Genomic DNA, 19,051 nt, shown 5'->3' with positions numbered 1-19,051 from the left:
AAATGAGAACCAAAGGAATTAGAACTGTAGATTGTTTATAGGTCAGAGTGTCCACTTTCTAAAGAGGTCCAATATGAGCAAAGGCACCACCTATGGCATCCTTAGGAAACCCACACTATTAATCCATACATTTCTGGAGGAAGTCTTTATTCTCACTGCAAATGTATGTATGCTTTAGTAGCTGTGAGTAAGGCACAGAGTTCTTGCAAGTCTTGTAATGTGTAGGTTTGTAACATATGGTGCTAATTAAACCAGAAAATAAATAGAAATAAACATTTGGAGCTCTTTAAATGTTCATGTAGCAGAAATGTCAGCAAGGTATCTCAGAAATACTCAGGGTACATGTTCAGTGTTTGTTCAAAATTGTTTCTCAACAAATCCAACAATGAGGTTTGCATAGGATTGTCCAATTTTAATAGCAATATTAACTCCTCTTATTTGTGAATAATTCTTGGAGTCAAGGGTGAAGCAGTTTCATTAACATAAGTTCTGAAGGTCAGATTACCCATGGGAGTGTTCTTCTTAGGTCTTGCATCATGAAAATGCTGTAAAGCTTTCATCCTCATTTTCATCTTCATTAGGGTTGACCATGTATAAACTTTTAATGCCCACCGAAAAAAAACCAAGGAGTTGGCAGGTACCGGTTGGTCTTTAACATATGTAGGTAAGAACAATTGGTTGAAAAATGTTATTCAGAAATGGGTAAATAATGCATGTTGGAAAGGAACAAGAAGATACAATAGGATGACCAATATTGTTTTCTTATGAAATTGAGGGAGTTAGATATAAATGGCTACAGTATTTATCTACAATAAGACGCCATGAGGAATCAGGAAGGTGTCCTGTTGAAATAGCATGTTTAATAGTGGACTCAGTGGAAGACTATAACTGTGGAGTGATGTCAGAACTATTCTGCCTATAAAACAGCCTATAAAAATCAGAAATCTGCGTGATTGCTTTCCTCTTGTAAATGTCCTTCCTCCAAATGACAACAGCTCCACCCATATCAGCTGGCTGATATATATTATAATATTCTTCATTTGGTAGATTAGGTTTTTTAGTAGGTTTGTTGATATTTATGATACTAATTTCTCTTTTGCAGATATAAAAAACAAACAAAAACCTAGTGCAATAGGCTAGCTCTGGGGCTAGGCCATCTTTGGCCACCAGAGGGAGGCATAGAAACACTTTAGAGGCAATCAGATGCACCAGTCATCCAGCCTACTTAAGAGCATCTTACATGCGCTCTGGTGAAAGACAAAGCTGGTAATCCAGGTGGGGACTTCAAGGCTTGTCTATTGGGTCCTCTTGATGAGGTCTTTTTTGCTCTCTTCTCTACAGCACTGAGTTGATGCATTACTTCCTTGGTTGGAAAATCCTTTTTGAGCAGTTTTTATTTTTGTATTAGTTTATCAAGCCCTTTAGCATCTCTAGCAGTGGGGTCCTTGCCCCTGCTGGTGGCTCTCACTTTTACCCAGGTCCCCTGTATACAGCTCAGGAATCCAGCTCATAGTGGGTCACAATGTTACATCTACTGCTCCAGATTTCCTGGAGGTGTCCAGAAGTGTTGGATGAGATGTATTTAGATAAGTCAAGGTTTCCATTAGTCATTGTGTTAGTGTGTGTGTGTGTGTATAGAGGGTCCTGGCTATTTTAAAATGAACATGTATTGAATGCCAGAATGTCTGTAATGGACATTCATTTAAAGTAAGCATTTGTATGTACAAATTTGAGTTCTTTTGATTCTTTACGTATAGTACAGAATTGTTTGTCTCGTAATTTTCCTTCTGTATTTAAAGAGAGTAGATAGCACTGACCTGTCGTAGTGCTTATTTTTGTTGGAATTAATTTTGAGTTGAAACAACTCTGGAATGATGTCTCAAATATCTTTGAATAAAGGTAATATGACTGGTAAGTCTGGTCTTAGTCCAGGTACATTTAGCTAATTGAATGACTAAACTGGAAATGGTACCCTCCAGTTTCAGATCTATCTTAGAAATTGTGTACTTCACTACAATTTTGAATATCATTATATAATGGTTCAGGTCTTCTATATAGGAAAGGGGATCTGACAAGCAGTCATGCAACAGTAGTCTCAGAAACAAATTTTCCGTATTTTATTTTACCATACGAACTTCAAGCCAACGATTGGCTGCTGTAAGAAAGAGGGAGGTGATGTTACTGGCGTCTGCATAGTCTAGAAGTTTCTTCTTAAATCTTTGTTCATGTCTGCAACCAAAGTATATGGACCAAGTATATGGCTGCCAGATAAGAAAATATACAACACATAATACAGAATGATAGCATTGCTGTTCTTCTTGGCCTGTAAGTTTGTCTGTGTTGTACCTAAAGGCTCGGATGGTGGAGAGGCCCTCTATGGTCTCAGTGTAGTGGGAGAGGAGGGGAATCTGGATGGTGTTCTCTAGCTGCTGGAGGTCCCTACACACACACACACACACACACACACACACACACACACACACACACACACACACACACACACACTCACACACACTTTGATTACCATCTACTAAATGTGAATATTGATAATGCAACTATCATATGTCAATAATATATCATTTAAACATCTTATATTATAAGCTGACATTTCCATGGAACATTGAATATAGTTTTGATTGTCTGGACACCCACCGGGATGCCATACGGAAGTACTTTTGAATGAAGTAGCATGTGATGGCCAATGGCAGAAGGGCAACGAGGAAGACTGGTGTAACATAAGAGATGATGGCCACCATGGACAAACATAGCAGATTGGAGCGACTGAAACACTCCACAGTGACTGGGATGTGCTGGGAATGCAAGATTACATCACTTATTCTGGCTTTTCAAAACATTGTCCCAAAAATTAATAGGGAAACATGTTTTATTGCGCTCCAAGCACCCCTCTCACCCCAATGGCTAAGACAAGGGTAACAGTGATAAAGAACAAAATCCAGATGGTGATACAAATGTCAACTCATCCCGCACTGTTTCTTGACAAATGTTATATGGATTCAATTTACATTAGATTGTGCTCAATTGAAGCAGTCAAGCAAAGTTTTACATGAGGGTATAGTTGATTCTAATTACCTGATCCACAGTGTTTGTGTCAGCAGAGAATCGGTTAAGAATACTGCAGAGTGGAGTTGTATCAAACAACCTGCAAAAAATGTAAGAATAGTAAATATTCCCAAAAGTGCTACAAATCACTTTTTGTTGTACTCCAGTTTAAACAAAAAATGAAACTAAATGTACTCAGACAAAAAGACATTGACCGAAAGAGGACAGAAGGTCAGACTAGTGGGAGGGGCAGCCCAATTTAAACACACACCTCATAGGGGCGAGGACGATGATGCGGAGTAGACTGCTGTGCAGCTCCTTGGCTGCCCGGTGCTCTGTCCACTCCACCAGCAGAAAGGTGACAAGACACAGCACTATGCCCAGACAGCACAGCATACAAAAGACCCCCACAGCACTATGCCCAGACAGCACAGCATACAAAAGACCCCCAGGTATGGAAGAAGACAGAACGTATACTCCTGGTCAAGAGAAAGATCGTGCAGTGTGTGCGCCGATGGTCCAAGAGGTCCAGTGGGCGAGCCAGAAGTCTATGGCCAGCATGAGCGAGTGTTTGGCGAACTGCAAGGATAGGAGCAGGGGCAACAGCACAAGGCCAGCTGCCCGCAGGTACGTTTCCAGCATGCTCCACAGGATGGAGGCCCTCCGCTGTAGCACGGTCGCCAGACTCTCCTCATCTGTGCTTGTGGAGCTGTCTGTAGGATGGGCGCCATGGTGAGGTGGATGTCACCCCACACCTGGTTAACAAGGTGCATGTGGGGTTTGGTTCGGGTATAGATTTCGAAGGGGTGACAGGACCGAAAGCATGGTGAATTTGAAAACTTCTCACAGGTTTGATTAATAAAGCATCATTGACTATGAAGGATTTTGAACCATTTTGAAAAAGCTTTTTGCTGATGGACTAAGGCCCACTCCCGTATCTTATTTTTACCCCTTACCGCTTGTCTTTTAGCATCCCCTTGTCCCTTGGAACTGAATTAAATGGGGTAGTAGTTGAAAGTTTTCCCTACGAAATGGAGCAACCCTTCAAGAACTCAATACATCATCTGTAGTTCTTGACAGCTTTTACATAAACAGACAAAACAAACTAGTTTTTGACAGACATGTACAATCTGCCATCCTCAGCTGTGGCGATCTCTTACATGGGCTATAGTTATCTCTTTCTTTTTGCGCTTGTCTGCAGATCAAATTAAATATTTTTGCATCAAAGAGTCACCAAATTAAAAAGAAATCGTAATTACCAGGCTACTAGTGGTAGCCTTTGCCTCATATGAAATTAATAATGCATACATATTTGCTGTTTTTTTCGGTAATTATTAACAGCAGATTTGCGCACCAAAACAAAGTCTGTGCCTCTTACAGCTGTTTGTGATAAACACAGCTGAACCATACTAAAAATAAAATAACAGGAAGAAGATGTGCTTTTTTAGTTGTTGTTTTTTTTCTAGACAGAATTCATTCTGTTAAAAATGTAGAAAAGCATGCCATTCAAACCAGACCTTTAAAGCCCAATACAGTAACATGAGAGGCTGTTGATATTCCACAAGCCCGCACAGAGGAAGCCACTATGGATTAAGAGAACAGACATGGATCAGAGTGCAGTTATAAAAACACACATACACATACACACACAGCACAAGTCAAAAGGTGCTAAAACAGGAAAGAATACAGCCTATGGCATTCATCACTCCTCTGGTACAGTACTAAACAGGCAAGCATTTATGGATTGAACTCACATACATGTTTGTTTAGGGATATTTTAGGTAAAATTGGTTATATTTGCACAGTACACAAAATCCTGAAATTCTTTAGCGTTTGCTAAAGTTCATTTCAAGTCATTTAGGCTCTTAGGACTCATAATTCAGCTAAGTTGATGTGTTATTTTGGCAGCATTTAAAACCAGGTATTACTACTCCTTCTGCTTCTAGGCACTCATCTCTCTTTATTGGCGAGAGAGCGATCAGATCCCCTCTGACTTGCAGGGACTGAAGTTTTATCTTCATCTTCATCTTCTGTGTCAAGGGTGTCTGTTGAAGATATCAGTGTCTTCCTGAAACTCTTCCTCCTTAGTTCAACAGGGTATTTTCAAAACCTGTATCAGTATCATATTGCAACCAGTGTGGAAAATCTTCCTCCAGAATCTAGTTTACCCAAATCCAGTTTAGAAAGATATATCTGCCAGTACAAAGATGAACAGAATGCTTTGTGTATTAGCAGAAATGTCACGCTAAACACAAACTTCTTTAAGATTATCCTGTCTTGAAATCATTTTAAGGCATGATATTCCAGTGAGATGACTCTCAAAACCAGTTGTGGAGTCATGAGCCATAGTAATCATGGCTTGCTGTATCCAGGCATTAAGATATATGGTAAACTGAGGTGTTCTTTTTAGACTCAAACTGTTTGTCCAGTGTATTTAAGGTGCTATTTAGTACCAGTAACCTTGTTTTGTCTGTTCATCAGTGTCTTCCAGTGGTTGAATAGTTCAGGCTCTGCACACTGGATGTCCTTTAAGGTGCCCTGGGTCTGCACTGTACCGTCTTTCATGGCTATGATCTGGGGGATTTTAGGAGAACATACAATAGAATCACAGTGTAACTTTGAGACCCAGACAACATTGCTTTGTGTGTTTAATGGGCATTCTAGCCTCACCCAGTCAGCGTGTGGTAAATACTGCAATTTTTTGGTCACCAGCACCACAGTCCTCCTTTCCTGCCTGAGGTGCTTCAGAATGCCCTCCTTCATCAGATAGTTGCTCAGGTGGATGTCCAGGGCTGAGAACGGGTCGTCCTACAGGTGAGTTATAGAAGTGAGTTTATCTGTTCCTATATGGTGGCATGGGTTGTGCCTGTTTAAAATTCAACAGCTCTAATCCGACCTTGAGGACAACATAAGATGTCCTGGAGGAAGCCCTCTAGGTCAGGGTGCTTGACAATACAGCCCATAAGCACCGCTCTTCAAGTCATAGACCTTTGCTGATGTAGTACAGTTGGCTATTAATAAACATGCAAAAGCAAAGCCAGTAGTCTACTGCTGAACTCACCAGGAACACAACTTCAGTTTTCTGATAGAGGGCTCTGGCTATACTAATTCGTTGCCGCTGACCCCCAGACAGAATAATACCCTGTTGGAGCGGGAGAGAGACACTATAAGAGAAGTGTGAGAACACACATATATCCTCTTAATCTTGTGTAAACAGGCCCACCCTCTCTCCAACCACAGTTCGGTCTCCTTGGAGAAGTATGTCAATATCAGGCTGTAGCTGGCATGCTTCAATCACATCTTTATATCTGAAAACACATACAGGAGATGGAGAAGTCATATAGGAATGATATCTTTTACCCAGATGCATCATAACTATTTACCAGGAGAATTATCCAAGCAAACCTGCTGTCAGTGAACTAACCCTTGTCAAACAACGGTGACCTGTCCAGTCACTCGCAAATGCAAGCTATTAAAAAAACTTTTGTTTCATCTGTAGATAATACATATTGCTCTACATCAAGGCTACATCTCCACTCCTCCAAGGAGGTTGATGGCTCTGCATTTATTATTTTTTTTAAGGGCCATCATATAAGAGTGGCTCTTCACTCTAGCGGGCCTTGGCCCTTCTTAATGCTATGCTTTAGCTGGCCATGTGGGTCGGTTAAGGAGCCAAACGTCACAAAGGACATACAAAGGGTCTTCCTGCTGGTGGAGGGATTCTCGGGCACTCTGCATCACGGCCAATCCAACTGCTCTTACATAATATATCTGGGGCTGCATGAAACAGACCCACCATCATCTCCCTCGCAGCTTCATGAAAAATGGCAATTAGAAAGGGTCAGGAGAGCTTGACAAAAAGGGAGAGAACTTGGTTTAATTTTTTCCTTTGCCTTTACCAGTGTGGCCTTCAGAATGAGGCACTGTGTTTGTGCAGTGGTGTGACTGCTTCAGCAAAGCCAAGTGTGCAGTGACTGTGACTAACCAAGAAGAGAACAACTACACAAAGGCTGACAGCCTCTGCGCTTTCTGAGGATTAAACAGCAGTACCTTCTCAGGTTGGGGGCCGTGTTGAACAAAATGTTTTCCTCAATTGAGGCATTGTGGAGCCAGGGCCTCTGAGAAACGTAAGCCTCTTATCATCCTGCTTATCAGAAATTCAGATATGAACACACTGAAACATTTCAATCCAATGAATAATTTTCTCACATTGTGCAAAGTGTATTACATACTCAATTGGTTTTGGCTTTGTTACATGATTAACAATTAGTCTATGAAAAAGGAAGAGTAAATTGAACACTTTAATGCACTTTCAAATAGTTTTTGCTGTTCTTAATCTACAAAAAGTAGTTTTTGTTTCCTTTAATTCACAAAAAGCAAACTGTACCTGTCATATGGTTCATCATCTGGATCTGGTAATCTGTGAGGTAAATATATACACCTTACATAGCTCAAACACAAAACACAAACAAACAAACAAAAAAAAAACAAAGCAAGCAAACAAAAAAAAAAAACCCCACCAGATTAAGGAATAAAACCCTCATTATCAGGAGACTTGTCTGTTACCTGTTCCATGTGACACTTCCTGAGATCTTATGCATCTCTCTTAGATCAGCCAGTAACAGGGACGACTTGCCACATCCTACCTGACCTACAATCATTGTCAACACCCCACAATGACAAATCAAAGAGCAAATCTGTCACAGCAATTTAATAAAATGATACATGACTTACTAAAAGCAACTCTTATGTCAATGTTGGTCAGTGCGGGGCATCCTTGAGCCCAGGTGAAATAGCCATTTACGATCTAAAGCACATGAACATCACAAACATGTAACATGTATTGACAGTGGTGCACCAGCTTTTAACTCAGAGTTGACAATAACTAAAATCTGACCTTGATTCTCCTCATCATTGGCACCAGAGCAGGTCAGTTCCTGATCTTGCTGAGCTAAGTTACTGTTCTTGTCCTGCTTGGTTTTTTCCCTTACGCTTGACCAGACTGGTAGCCTTGAGCTGCAGCATGTACTGGTAGTGCACAGGCAGTCAGTCCTCTTAGTACTAACATCCAGACTACCACTCCATAGACACAGCCCAGTTTAGCACTGATCCATAGTAAACGTGTCTCACATGGAACATGAAGACGTTATCATCTATACTCACAACTGACTCGATGTTGCCATTGTTGCTTGGTTTGACTGGGGGTGGTGTTTTTGGCTCTTGATTGATTTTAATTTCATCACTGGTGAAAAATTTCTGTGCACTGAAAAAGAAGAATCTCAAAAATGCTACACCATCTGCAATACCTGAAAAAATACATTTACTTAACGCACTTGCTAAATTCTCAAATTTTACAATTATATAAGTTAAACATTAAAATTATTGAAGAAAGTAAAGTATGAAAAACAGCACTACTAAAACAAATCTTAGCACCTCTGTTGTTTGGATTCATCAAAAATGGCTCTGCCCTGGCAGCTGTTCCTAACTGGGCTTTTTAATACCACCCTGTTATATAACAGCACACAGAGGACCCATGATCGGTGCTTCTGTGCCCAGAGACTCTCCACAGTCACCTTACAAGGGCTTTAACAGTCGAGTGCAGCACACTGGAAAGCTGAAAGAGGGGTGTGACCAGGATATGGAAGAGCGAGAGGGAGGAAAAGGCCACGGCAGGGGACAGCTCGGCGTTGGCGGAGCTGTGTACATGCACGTGCACCACAAACGTCTGCGGAGACACGGCGCAGTGCAAAGCGCTTACAAGACATACACGTATACAGACACAAGACAACAGGCAGATTGTTTATGTACGGTGTGGAGGTGCGAGGCCAGCAGGGTTCAGAGGAGAGAACACCGCACTCACGGTAAGCACAGCAGTGATGGGGATGGCCGCATTCATGAAGTCCGCAAGGGCAAGAAGACATGTTCAAGCATCGAGAAATCTTTTTTTTTTTTTTTTTGCAAGAGCAAGAAGTGAGTTGCGTTGTGTTTGTGATTAGAAGCGGACATGTATCTGTGTTTCAGATCCAAGCGTGTTGAAAGACATCTCACTGGAAAGGGAGGTGTAGAGGGCGAAGGAGTGGAGGTTGCTCAGCTCCTTCCTGCGCGCCTCCTCCACACTGGAGCGGAAGATGTGCTCCCAGGCATACAGCTTTAGTAACTTAATGCCTCTCAACAATTCATTAGTCTTCTTCACGCGCTTGCTAGAGTACTCCTGCAAGGCATGCAAGCACACACACACACAGATTTAGACAACTACATTTTTCGCTTGTTACTGTAACTCAAAATGATAAGTGCAGCCAATGCTGGTTTCAGTAATCTCAGAAAAGTATACACCTAGCAAGTGTAAATCTACATGTATCACCCATTTTATCAGAAACATTTAATAAGTAGGTTATTAGGTAACTGTACACTTGAAGGCATACAGTTAGAAACTATATTGCATCCATTCCAGTACAATTCCATGCCCCCAACTCATCAATTTCCGACCACAGATGTTGCTTGGATATTTTGGGGTTGCACATTCACTCTCCACCCAGCAGTGACAGTCATGGTGTATACGCTCATAACAGTGCTAATACCAGTGTCAAAGTAGGTTTTTCTAGTAAAATGAGTGATGAGCAAATAAAAGGTTTGTCTTTTGTTGATGTATTTTTTGTCTTTTGTTGATGGTGTTGAGTATTTGAATATTTCTTCTCGGTCCAAACATAGGTGGGGTTCTCATCAGTGTGCTTTTCTGTGCCCAAGAGAGCTGTGTGGCCACTAGGTACTGCATGGGGGCCAGAACTTTGATGACTAGTGCCCCGATCAGAGCGCTGATCCCCAACAAGTAGTACAGCAGAATCACACCAATGGTGATCTGAGAAAAAGGACAACAGGATGAGTCAACATTCTTGAAGGGCCCCATTCAGTGAATGCATACTGGTAAACTCACCTGTACTGGCATGGCCCACAGGTTGGGACACAGGAAGAAGAACCACATGTGCTGGTCAGTATCTCTGGTGACTATGTTACAGATCTGAGCGACGGTCAAGTCTCCCATAGACATGTTGGATGTGCACAGGTGCATAATCTTATTATAGATCTTACACTGAAAAGATTAGACACATTACACAGATTACTAGGAAAAAAATTATTCTAACTTAAAATTTTTATTTTATATTACTGGATATATTCTGAATCTAGACTCTACTCTGAAATATGTATAATTAATTTTACCAGTGGATTACTGTCTTTTTTTAATTGGAAAAAAATATCAGTACTCTCTGAATATATGATATTAAAACCTGTATAGCTCCTCTGAGTTTAATGCGGGTTTCCATGGCAACATAGTAGGAGGCCTGCAGGAAAGTCCGCTGGAGAAGTAGAGCCAGGAAAAGCAGGACAGCCAGTACATAGGCATTTGCTATGAATGCCTGAAAGGAAATGAAGTGGACCCCAAGCAGCTTGACCTACAGAATGTAACGGTATGCACATAGAGCTGAATCTACAAGGCCCTGGATGCAATTCTATTGCAGCAATAATGCTTGTTGATAATGGCATGAATATAAGCTATTTACATTGCTTCTAATGATTAATAAATATAATAAAATTCTGTGCTTGTATTCTAAGCTAAATAATTATTGTTTCATCAAAGTTGGTGAAGAGATACGTTTCTGCTAAATATAATCATAGGTTTTCCACATTTAGTATGTTTTAGACTATCAATCTATGCACAATACCCCACAATGACATGTTTTGTAACTGTATTAAAAACTAAAAACTGAAATATTCCATTTACATATATGTTCAGACCTTTAATACCTGGTTAAAGCATCTGTGCAGGCAAGAATATAAGTCTTCTTATACTACATAGTTTGTACTACAAGTTTGCCAAACCTTCCTATTAGTTGTTCCTCCTATTATTTGCTGGAGCAGCATGTAAGCTCAGCCAAGTTAGATGGGGAGCAGTAGTTTTCAGGTTTCTACAGAGATGCTCTACTAGGTTCAGGTCCAGACTCTGGCTGCGCCACTTCCAGAGTTTTTCCAAAGCCACTCTTGTGTATACTTCATGGTATGATTCAGGTCGTTGTCTTGTAAAGTAAACCTTCTCCCTAGCCTCAGATTTTTGGCACTTTATGAGATTTTCACCAGTGATTGCTTTATGTTTTTCTGTGTCCATCTTTCCCTTAATCCTGACTAGTTTCCCAGTCCCTGTCACAGAAAAACATCCTCACAGCATGTTGCTGCTGGGTTTGACTGCAGGGATGGTATTAATAAGGTGATGCGCAGTGTCTGATTTCCTGCTTGCACATTGCTGGGAACTGTGGCCAAACACGCTCCCTGGGCAAAACATTTGTCACCTTAAATGTTAAACGTGGTAGTAACTTCAGGCTCCTGCAGATGGTGTTGCACAAGGATGATTGGGCTATAAATACCTGTATGGTGTGCAACAACCAGGTATTGCCTTTTGCTCAACAGCTTACCGATTACCACAACATTCCTATCCCTATATTCCAAGATGACAATTCTCACATTCACAGATCTGCAAATGTCATTGGTTGACATGATGCACATTAAGGAGCATTCACACATCTGCACTGGCCCGCAAAATCCCCATATTTCAATCCTCCTGAAAATCTGCGAGACTACCTGGAACAACCAGTAAGATGCCAGTGAAGGCATCTATGAAATCTGGCCAAACTGCACAATTCTTTGATGCAAGAGCAGCTGTACATTGGTCACTTACCTCCAGAAACTTGTCCAATCCATGCCAAATCGAATCACAGCTGTTATTCATGCTCATTGAGGTATTACATGCTGTTAGGTATGTCTCAGTCACAGGTGACTCATTTTTTGTCCAGTGAGCTTAGTGCAGTCTTCATTTCACCAGAGCAGAGGATTTGCCTTCTGGCAGTTGCCTTCTAGTAAACTCTAAGCAGGCTCTAATGTGGCTTTTAATGAGGAATGTCATCTGGCTGGCCACTCTACTGCAAAGGCCTGATATTGCAGTGCTGCACTGATGGTTGTCATTCTGTAAGGTTCTTCCATCTCCACAAAGGGACTCTGGATCTCATGACAGTTGGGTTCTTGGTGACCTGGCTGACCAAAGCCCTTCACATCTGTATACTCTAGGAAGACACTGGTGTTGGTGGTTCCCAACCTCTTCTATGATAGAAGCTACTGTGCTCTAGGGCACTTTTAATGCTGCAGAGATATTCTTGTGTCCATCCCCATGTGTGTGACCAGTCTCAACAAACAGACATACTATATGGACAGTTCTCACTTTAACAGCTACTGTGAAACCTTATACAGGCAGGTGTGTACATTTCCTAATTACATCCAATCAGTTAGACATATGTGGGTTTCACTGAAGGAGAAGCATTCTATTCTAATAGCATAACTATTTTAGCTCCATCAGAGTACTCTGTGTAGATTGATGGTAAAAAAAAATTAATCCATTTTGAGTGTGAAACATGCTGAGATGTGGGAAACTAAGGTAATTTTGGCCAATGCAACTGCACCTGCACTAATCAGGTCTTTATCAGTACAAGCTCTGATTGTTTTATCACGTCATATATAAAGTGTCCCCATGTGTACTGGGGGTGCTGGTACCGGGGGCTCGATGGTATGGTTGTCTTGCAGAGGGGTCCAGCAGATCAGGCACTACGCGGTATGTGATGCTGAGAAGCAGATGCCTGCCGAATTCCTGCTGCAGAGCACGCCATACCCACTTTGAGCCACTAGGAGGCAGCGTGCCACTTTCCTACACAGGAGCACATAGACAGTCACACACATAAGATAAGTGCACCCACACTAAACGACAGATAAACACACAAACAGAAAAGTTAACTGTACAAAAAGTTATATTAGACCAGAGACTCCAGCTTGTGATTGTTTTAATTGATGTTGCTTTACTGTTATTCATTGACCCATATAAGTATGCAATATGCATTCATGCAAATTCAGTTTAAGCATTCATAGTATTTTTGCATAACTTGCGTTTATTCAAATTTTATTTTAAACTGAACAGCCAGCATGTTCGTCAAGTATTAAAATATTCCAATGTTTATGCAAAGCGTCCAAATGTTCCACAAACAGGCAGTTTAGACTCATGTATGCATCTTATAATGATGTCTTACAAAGAGTACCTTGTATCATCTGTAACAAAGGATGAAGAATGAAAGGTAATTTTACACAATACATACATGCACATGCATACAAAAATCTGTAAAACAAAGACCAATCCAAATCCAAGCATGTTTGGCAATGAGCAAGAAGGACCATGTGGTCCTAATGTGGCACAAGTCTGTGCACACATCTCCTGGGTGCACTACAACTCTCATTGTGATTATCTCCATAGAGACATCAGTGCCATGGAAAAACACTGACTAACTCCACAAAATGGTTGCCCTTTGTTTATAGATTGTGGGGGGTTTTGAGTTGCCAATAAATTGAAATGCCATAGTCCAAATGTCCACCAATCACATGGAGGTGTAAGGTTATGACCTCTCTTTGTCAGATGTTTACAGAACCTGCTTCTTTTCAGACCATGCCCTCTTTTTGAAGCTGTGACTCAGAGGCACCACTGCTCTTGTTTAATATCCTGTTAGGAGGAGGAAAGGCCCGTGAAAATGTCAGCAACTAAAAGCTCACATATGGAAATGGAAGTCCCAATGAAACGTGACAGGATGCTGATATAAATGGCATTGGGATGCATTCAGAGTACTGCTCTAATTGCACTGGTAACTGTAATAATTCCCCATCGGAGGATGGTATAATCCGTGAGAATTTCAGGATTTATGCATGGTTAGCATCAAGTACAAAGTACAGGGTTCACTGCATCAAGAGGTTAGTTTAACATGCACATTGTATTGATGGAAATGGTGCAAACAAAAGTTTTAAAAGTAAAGCATTCAGCAAGATTAATCCTACTCGGACATTAATCGGCAGTCCTGTAAATGAGCACTGGGGTCTGGGGTAAAACTTGCAAGAATGCAAGAATAAAACAGATTTGGATGCTTGTCAGTCAGTCAGTCGGTCAGTCAGTCATCAAACAAGTAACACCCTTGAACACTCCTCCAGCTTCTACTCTACACCCTCTTAAACACAGGAAGCCCCACCCTGGGCTAGACCAATAGATTAATATACTGCAGGTGAATTTACAAAAGGATGATAAAATAATTTTGAAATCAGTAAAATTCCTGAATGTCAATCTGGTGTACAGTTCAATGCCCATTACGTCAATACATTTACCAGTAAGTATGCAAATTGACTGACTCCTTTTCTCTCCTCAGGTGTTCTTCTTCAGCAGCTCCCCCTACCCTTGTACAGTCATGGGCCCTTCTGACCTGTACAAGGGTTGGAGCAGCTCCAGCTCCCACTCTTTGGAAACAAGGTAGGTTTGCTCTTTAGTTCAATACATGTTTCAGCAGGTATCACTAATGTCCAGCAGGTGGCAGAGTGATGGAGCAGGTCTCTGGCATCATAGTAACCCACAATCACTCTCAAGAGAAAAAAGTTCCTCATATTAACTTATGCAGGAGATTTTTGTTATATTGGGAATTCTAATTAAAAGCTAAACACGCTTTTATTAAAATATACAGCTACACTGAACAGAGATGAGTTTTGACCTTTTAACCCTTAGAAAATCATATTTTGACATATACCTTTGTCTTCTCACTATTTAAGCCCTCCAGTAAAGAATTTAGCACCCATGTTGAGATCATTTAAAATATTCATCTCATGGCCTAATAAACTCTCAGCAGTACCTTGAGCTCATCAAATGCCTTGCATAGCTTCTGGTAGTGGGTGAGCGCTCTCATGGCTATGGGCAGCTTGCCGATGGTCTTCAGGTCGATATGGTGTCTGTGGGCTGCGGTGATGAAGGGATTCATCCACCAGTATGTGCTCTTCGACACCAGGTTGACGAAGGGCTGGAGGAAGCATACACCCAGGTCCTGGAGGTCCTTGGGTGGCTTCACCTTGGTGGGGTATAGGAAGCAGATGTAGCACTGAAACATGCAGCAACAGATGGAGGACAGTGGAGGATTACGCATGCACACATACACACACGCACATGCACACACGCACGCGCACACATGCACATGCACTAGATACACCACCTAAAGAGGATATTTGTGTGGAGAGCAGGACTACAGGCTCATTAGTGCATGCACCACTGGGATACTGGTCAGTTGTTATTTGATATGTCATCAGAATGTATATTAATGCTCTTCACAAGGTGTCACAGTGCAGCTGCCTGTTTCCCCCACCCTACCCACATGTATCAGCTCATTAGAGTCAACTCCAGGACAGAGGCCTCTCCTAGACAGAGGTTCAATCATAATGTAGCATAACCGGCATAGCACATCAATAGCGACATGTTTGTGGACATCAAAAAGCTGGCTCATAGCTCTACAATTACATCTATCATTCATTACCCAGTCGTGCTCTTTCCAGAGCCACTGTTAAAAAGAGGGGCCCCAGCATTTCTCAGACAGCCCAGCTCAAATCTCCTGAGTCTGCAGCTCGAGACACTGCACTTCCTCACAACATACACGGGTTGTGGTGGGATGGCACAATCCCAGGACCCTGGTGGCTTTAACCTCCAGATAAACGGCTTAAAAAGTGAGGAAGAAAGCAAGGGATTTAGCTGCTATCCCACATCCCTGGCCGAGAGCGCAGATGCAGGGCCTGAAACATCAGTCAGACAGGACAAACCGCTCATAATTCATCCTGTGCAGCTGTGCCATATGACTAAGATAAAGCGCAGCTAACCCAATGCCTCTGTTTGTTTAATCCCGCATAAACAGACGGGGGGGCTTTCCATGAATGTAATTACATATCAGAGAGGGAGCATCATGGCGGACATCACAGGTTGGTGTCCCTTTTATTTAATTTGTTGTGCAACATCAGAATTTAGGTAAAAGGCTTAATTGAATGCCTACTGTATGCCAGTGCAACCTGCAACATAAGCCTCAATGGAATTTCAAAGCTCCTATTCATAAGCACGTTAAAATGTTTACTAAGCATTGACCGCATTTAGGCTAGAAAGGAAAGATTCTAAACTTTCAGAGCATGCCAATTCTCCCTATTTCAGTTTTCAAGCAGGACTATCAGTTATCAAACATCAATAAGGTTCCATATTAGTGCCTTAGTTTGCTAGTTCACTAGAAGACCAAACTGTTCCCAGCTAATACATGCATGGGGCAGCCCGCATCGCACCTTTCAACACACGTATGTGGCCCACTGTGGCTCACTGTGCCTGCCCTCACCCTGCGCAGGATAACATGGAGCTTTACTGCCAGCAGCAGGCCATAGACTAGCACCAGCAGACCTGTGATGCAGAAGCGCAGCTACCCCATGCCGATGCCGTGCTCGCTGTACTTGGCCATCTTGACGGTTTTGGTGATGAATGCCAAGATCCAGTAGATGAGCATGCTTTGAGTGAAAGGAAAACACATGCAGCCCACATTGCATCATTTCCTGCAAACCTCAGGAGGAGGCATGTTTCAATAGTGGAGCTGCAATCAGGACACTTTTCATTATTGCTGATATGTGAAGTAAAAGGGGCAGCTTTAGATTGTACTGTTATCGACGCGTTACTTCATAAAATGTGATAGAAAATCATCAAATTATCTTCCTAACAGTCAGGTTTGTGATGGCAAGTTTAAGACACCCACTCAATCCAACAATATAATATACATTTTTTCATCGAAACTGAAAAGAAAGACGTGTCCTGAATAACACCATTTAATCTCTCACACAAATGTATCTCTTCTATGCATACCCAGCAATATCTTGGGAAAGTTGGAGGTCTCTATGTTGTGGTAGTAGACTATGGAGGTTATAGCAGCCAGTATACCCAGCCCTGCGGGCATGTAGAGATGGATGTGGCGGGACTGGTTAAACCTAGAAGAACAGGAAGGCTTGTGTAAAAGAACTGCACTGCAACAAGGTCTCAACACAGGCATGGTAACATATAACATAATAATCCAACTTGCAGTCATAGCAAACACCAATGCAATATAGTTTCATGGTATAACCTATATCTGATTTTCATAGACCGGAGTAGGTGGGAGTCGGGTGTAGACACTAACGCAGCTGAGTATCTGTAGGCAGGAAGCCTTACCCGTCTGAGACGATCCCCTCGGCGATCTTGCACACAAGCACGAACAGCAGGGCAGCCGTGAGCAGCCAGCGCATGTTATGACCAGGGAAGTGCAGCCATGTGCTGTGATGGATATGAGCCTTAGAGCTCTGACCGCCCCAACCTACAGAGAATGACATCACTCCAACACCCACCTGATATACCATGCTGGTCTACTAAACCACCAAACAAATGTTACAGAAGATAATCAAATCAGCAATGCTTAAAGCTTTGACAGCAGCTGTGCACATCAAGGCATATAATACAGTTCTGTGTGCCTACAGGTAAAACATTTACTGACCAATGAAGAGGATGGTGAAGGTGTTGAAGAAAAGGAAGACATGTGGGACAACTGATAGCGCGTCCAGAAAACAGCCATCATTTAGTAACCCATTGTCAACCTTATAAGCAGATGAGTTGTCAGTGCCACAGAAAGAGAAGATAATGTTAGAGATGGGAGTCTGAGAGAGAGAGAGAGAGAGAGAGAGAGAGAGAGAGAGAGAGAAATAATTTACTTAGTGTAAAGAGCAATTAAGATTTATTCTGCTAGAAGATCATGCAGATATATGCATATGGTAGTCCAAAATAAAAAAGCTTGAAAATAAAGCACACATAAAATATACTGCAAAATCTTGTGCCATTTGTGCCATACTCTCTGGACTGCTTGTACTTCCAGGATGCTATAGATGCTTATATACTTAGAACAGTCCATCTTTTCCCAGCACAGTAGGCAGTAGGAGGTTGGGAGGGATTGGTGGGATGAAGATGCTTTGTGGTGCAACACCAACTCTGGAGGAATGTGAAGTCAAGTGGCATGCTATAATGTGTAACTATACATAGCAGAGCAGAGAATGAGCCTGCAGCCTTCCTACCACTCTTGTGAAGCAGCACAGGAATGAAAAATATCATTCAGTGATATAATACTGTGATGTCACTGCCCACTGCCAGCTACCAACAACTAAACTGGAACGGAACTGATGTAAGCTTGTGTTATACAGTGCAGTATATCTTTGCACTCGCCTTGGGCACCCAGCCAACGTGTTTGCGTTGCGCGGACATTACAGTAAACACAAATCAACAAAAACGGCAATCATATTAAATATACTGACATATTTCACATTAAATTATACTGACGGTTCAGGTTCACATGAACTTCACAATGTGAATGGTTAAATTATATAACTTTACATATAATGTTAATACTTTTGTATATAAAACAGCTAAAGTATTTAGTTCGGATTCAAAGTGTGCCGAATTTATGCTGTTCTTATAATTTTTTTATTTTTTATTTTTTTACAAACGCACAGGAAGGTCGTAACACTCATACACGTGAGAAATAAACGTCTGGAATTCACATTTCTGTTAATTCACATTTCATTCTTTTTTTTTTTTGTATTTTGTGATGGTAAAGTATTTCTGCAACGGTCTAAATTCACACATTGCGCTTGTACGAAGAAAAGAACTATATTTACTCTTCACGGTATGTTTCCACGAATTGTTCAACAATGAAACTGCGGAAAGTTTAAATCTAGGATTATAGAATTTCGTGCTAATCATATTAGCATATTTTAAATGCGTACATTTGTTTAATTCTCTTTGACTGAGATGTTACAACGTTTAGAATCAGACGAACGAAAACTTTTATAAATGTTCTGATGAATGAATCCAAAACAACAACAGCAACAACAACAACAACAACAATAACAACAAAATGGAAACACTCACCGGTCTGTATCTTCGCATATTTTTGGCAATACATTTCAGAATTCATTCGGTACAAAGCAAATATTCACATACCGCTTAAGTTATTTCTGCGCACAGGGACGCAGTACACGATTCCTAAACGTGTATCCATTGAAAGCC

The 19,051-nt window shown here is 41.4% G+C and overlaps 1 protein-coding gene across 1 annotated transcript in view; it reads right to left on the bottom strand.

The window, feature by feature from the left end:
- abcc8b (ATP-binding cassette, sub-family C (CFTR/MRP), member 8b) overlaps nt 1–19,051 on the bottom strand; it is a 22,637-nt gene extending 3,586 nt beyond the window's left edge. Inside the window, 28 exon segments of the mRNA XM_081715382.1 lie at nt 2,127–2,229; nt 2,347–2,439; nt 2,653–2,810; nt 3,091–3,160; nt 3,332–3,773; nt 4,578–4,643; nt 5,514–5,634; nt 5,731–5,868; nt 6,122–6,202; nt 6,284–6,368; nt 7,111–7,195; nt 7,448–7,480; nt 7,795–7,867; nt 8,191–8,323; nt 8,634–8,785; nt 9,065–9,271; nt 9,662–9,916; nt 9,992–10,147; nt 10,344–10,472; nt 11,786–11,904; nt 12,009–12,167; nt 12,652–12,802; nt 14,808–15,020; nt 16,376–16,479; nt 16,829–16,950; nt 17,171–17,312; nt 17,490–17,649; nt 18,914–19,051. Of these exon segments, the coding sequence (XP_081571508.1) occupies nt 2,127–2,229; nt 2,347–2,439; nt 2,653–2,810; nt 3,091–3,160; nt 3,332–3,773; nt 4,578–4,643; nt 5,514–5,634; nt 5,731–5,868; nt 6,122–6,202; nt 6,284–6,368; nt 7,111–7,195; nt 7,448–7,480; nt 7,795–7,867; nt 8,191–8,323; nt 8,634–8,785; nt 9,065–9,271; nt 9,662–9,916; nt 9,992–10,147; nt 10,344–10,472; nt 11,786–11,904; nt 12,009–12,167; nt 12,652–12,802; nt 14,808–15,020; nt 16,376–16,479; nt 16,829–16,950; nt 17,171–17,312; nt 17,490–17,649; nt 18,914–18,931 (3,768 nt within the window). The 5' untranslated portion in view covers nt 18,932–19,051.

This window comes from Electrophorus electricus, chromosome 6 (genome assembly GCF_041902795.1).
Source record: "Electrophorus electricus isolate QZ-2024a chromosome 6, ASM4190279v1, whole genome shotgun sequence".
NCBI classification, from domain to species: Eukaryota; Metazoa; Chordata; class Actinopteri; order Gymnotiformes; family Gymnotidae; genus Electrophorus; species Electrophorus electricus.
Note: the sequence above shows the minus strand (reverse complement) of the source record. Positions and strands in the feature narration are given on the sequence as shown.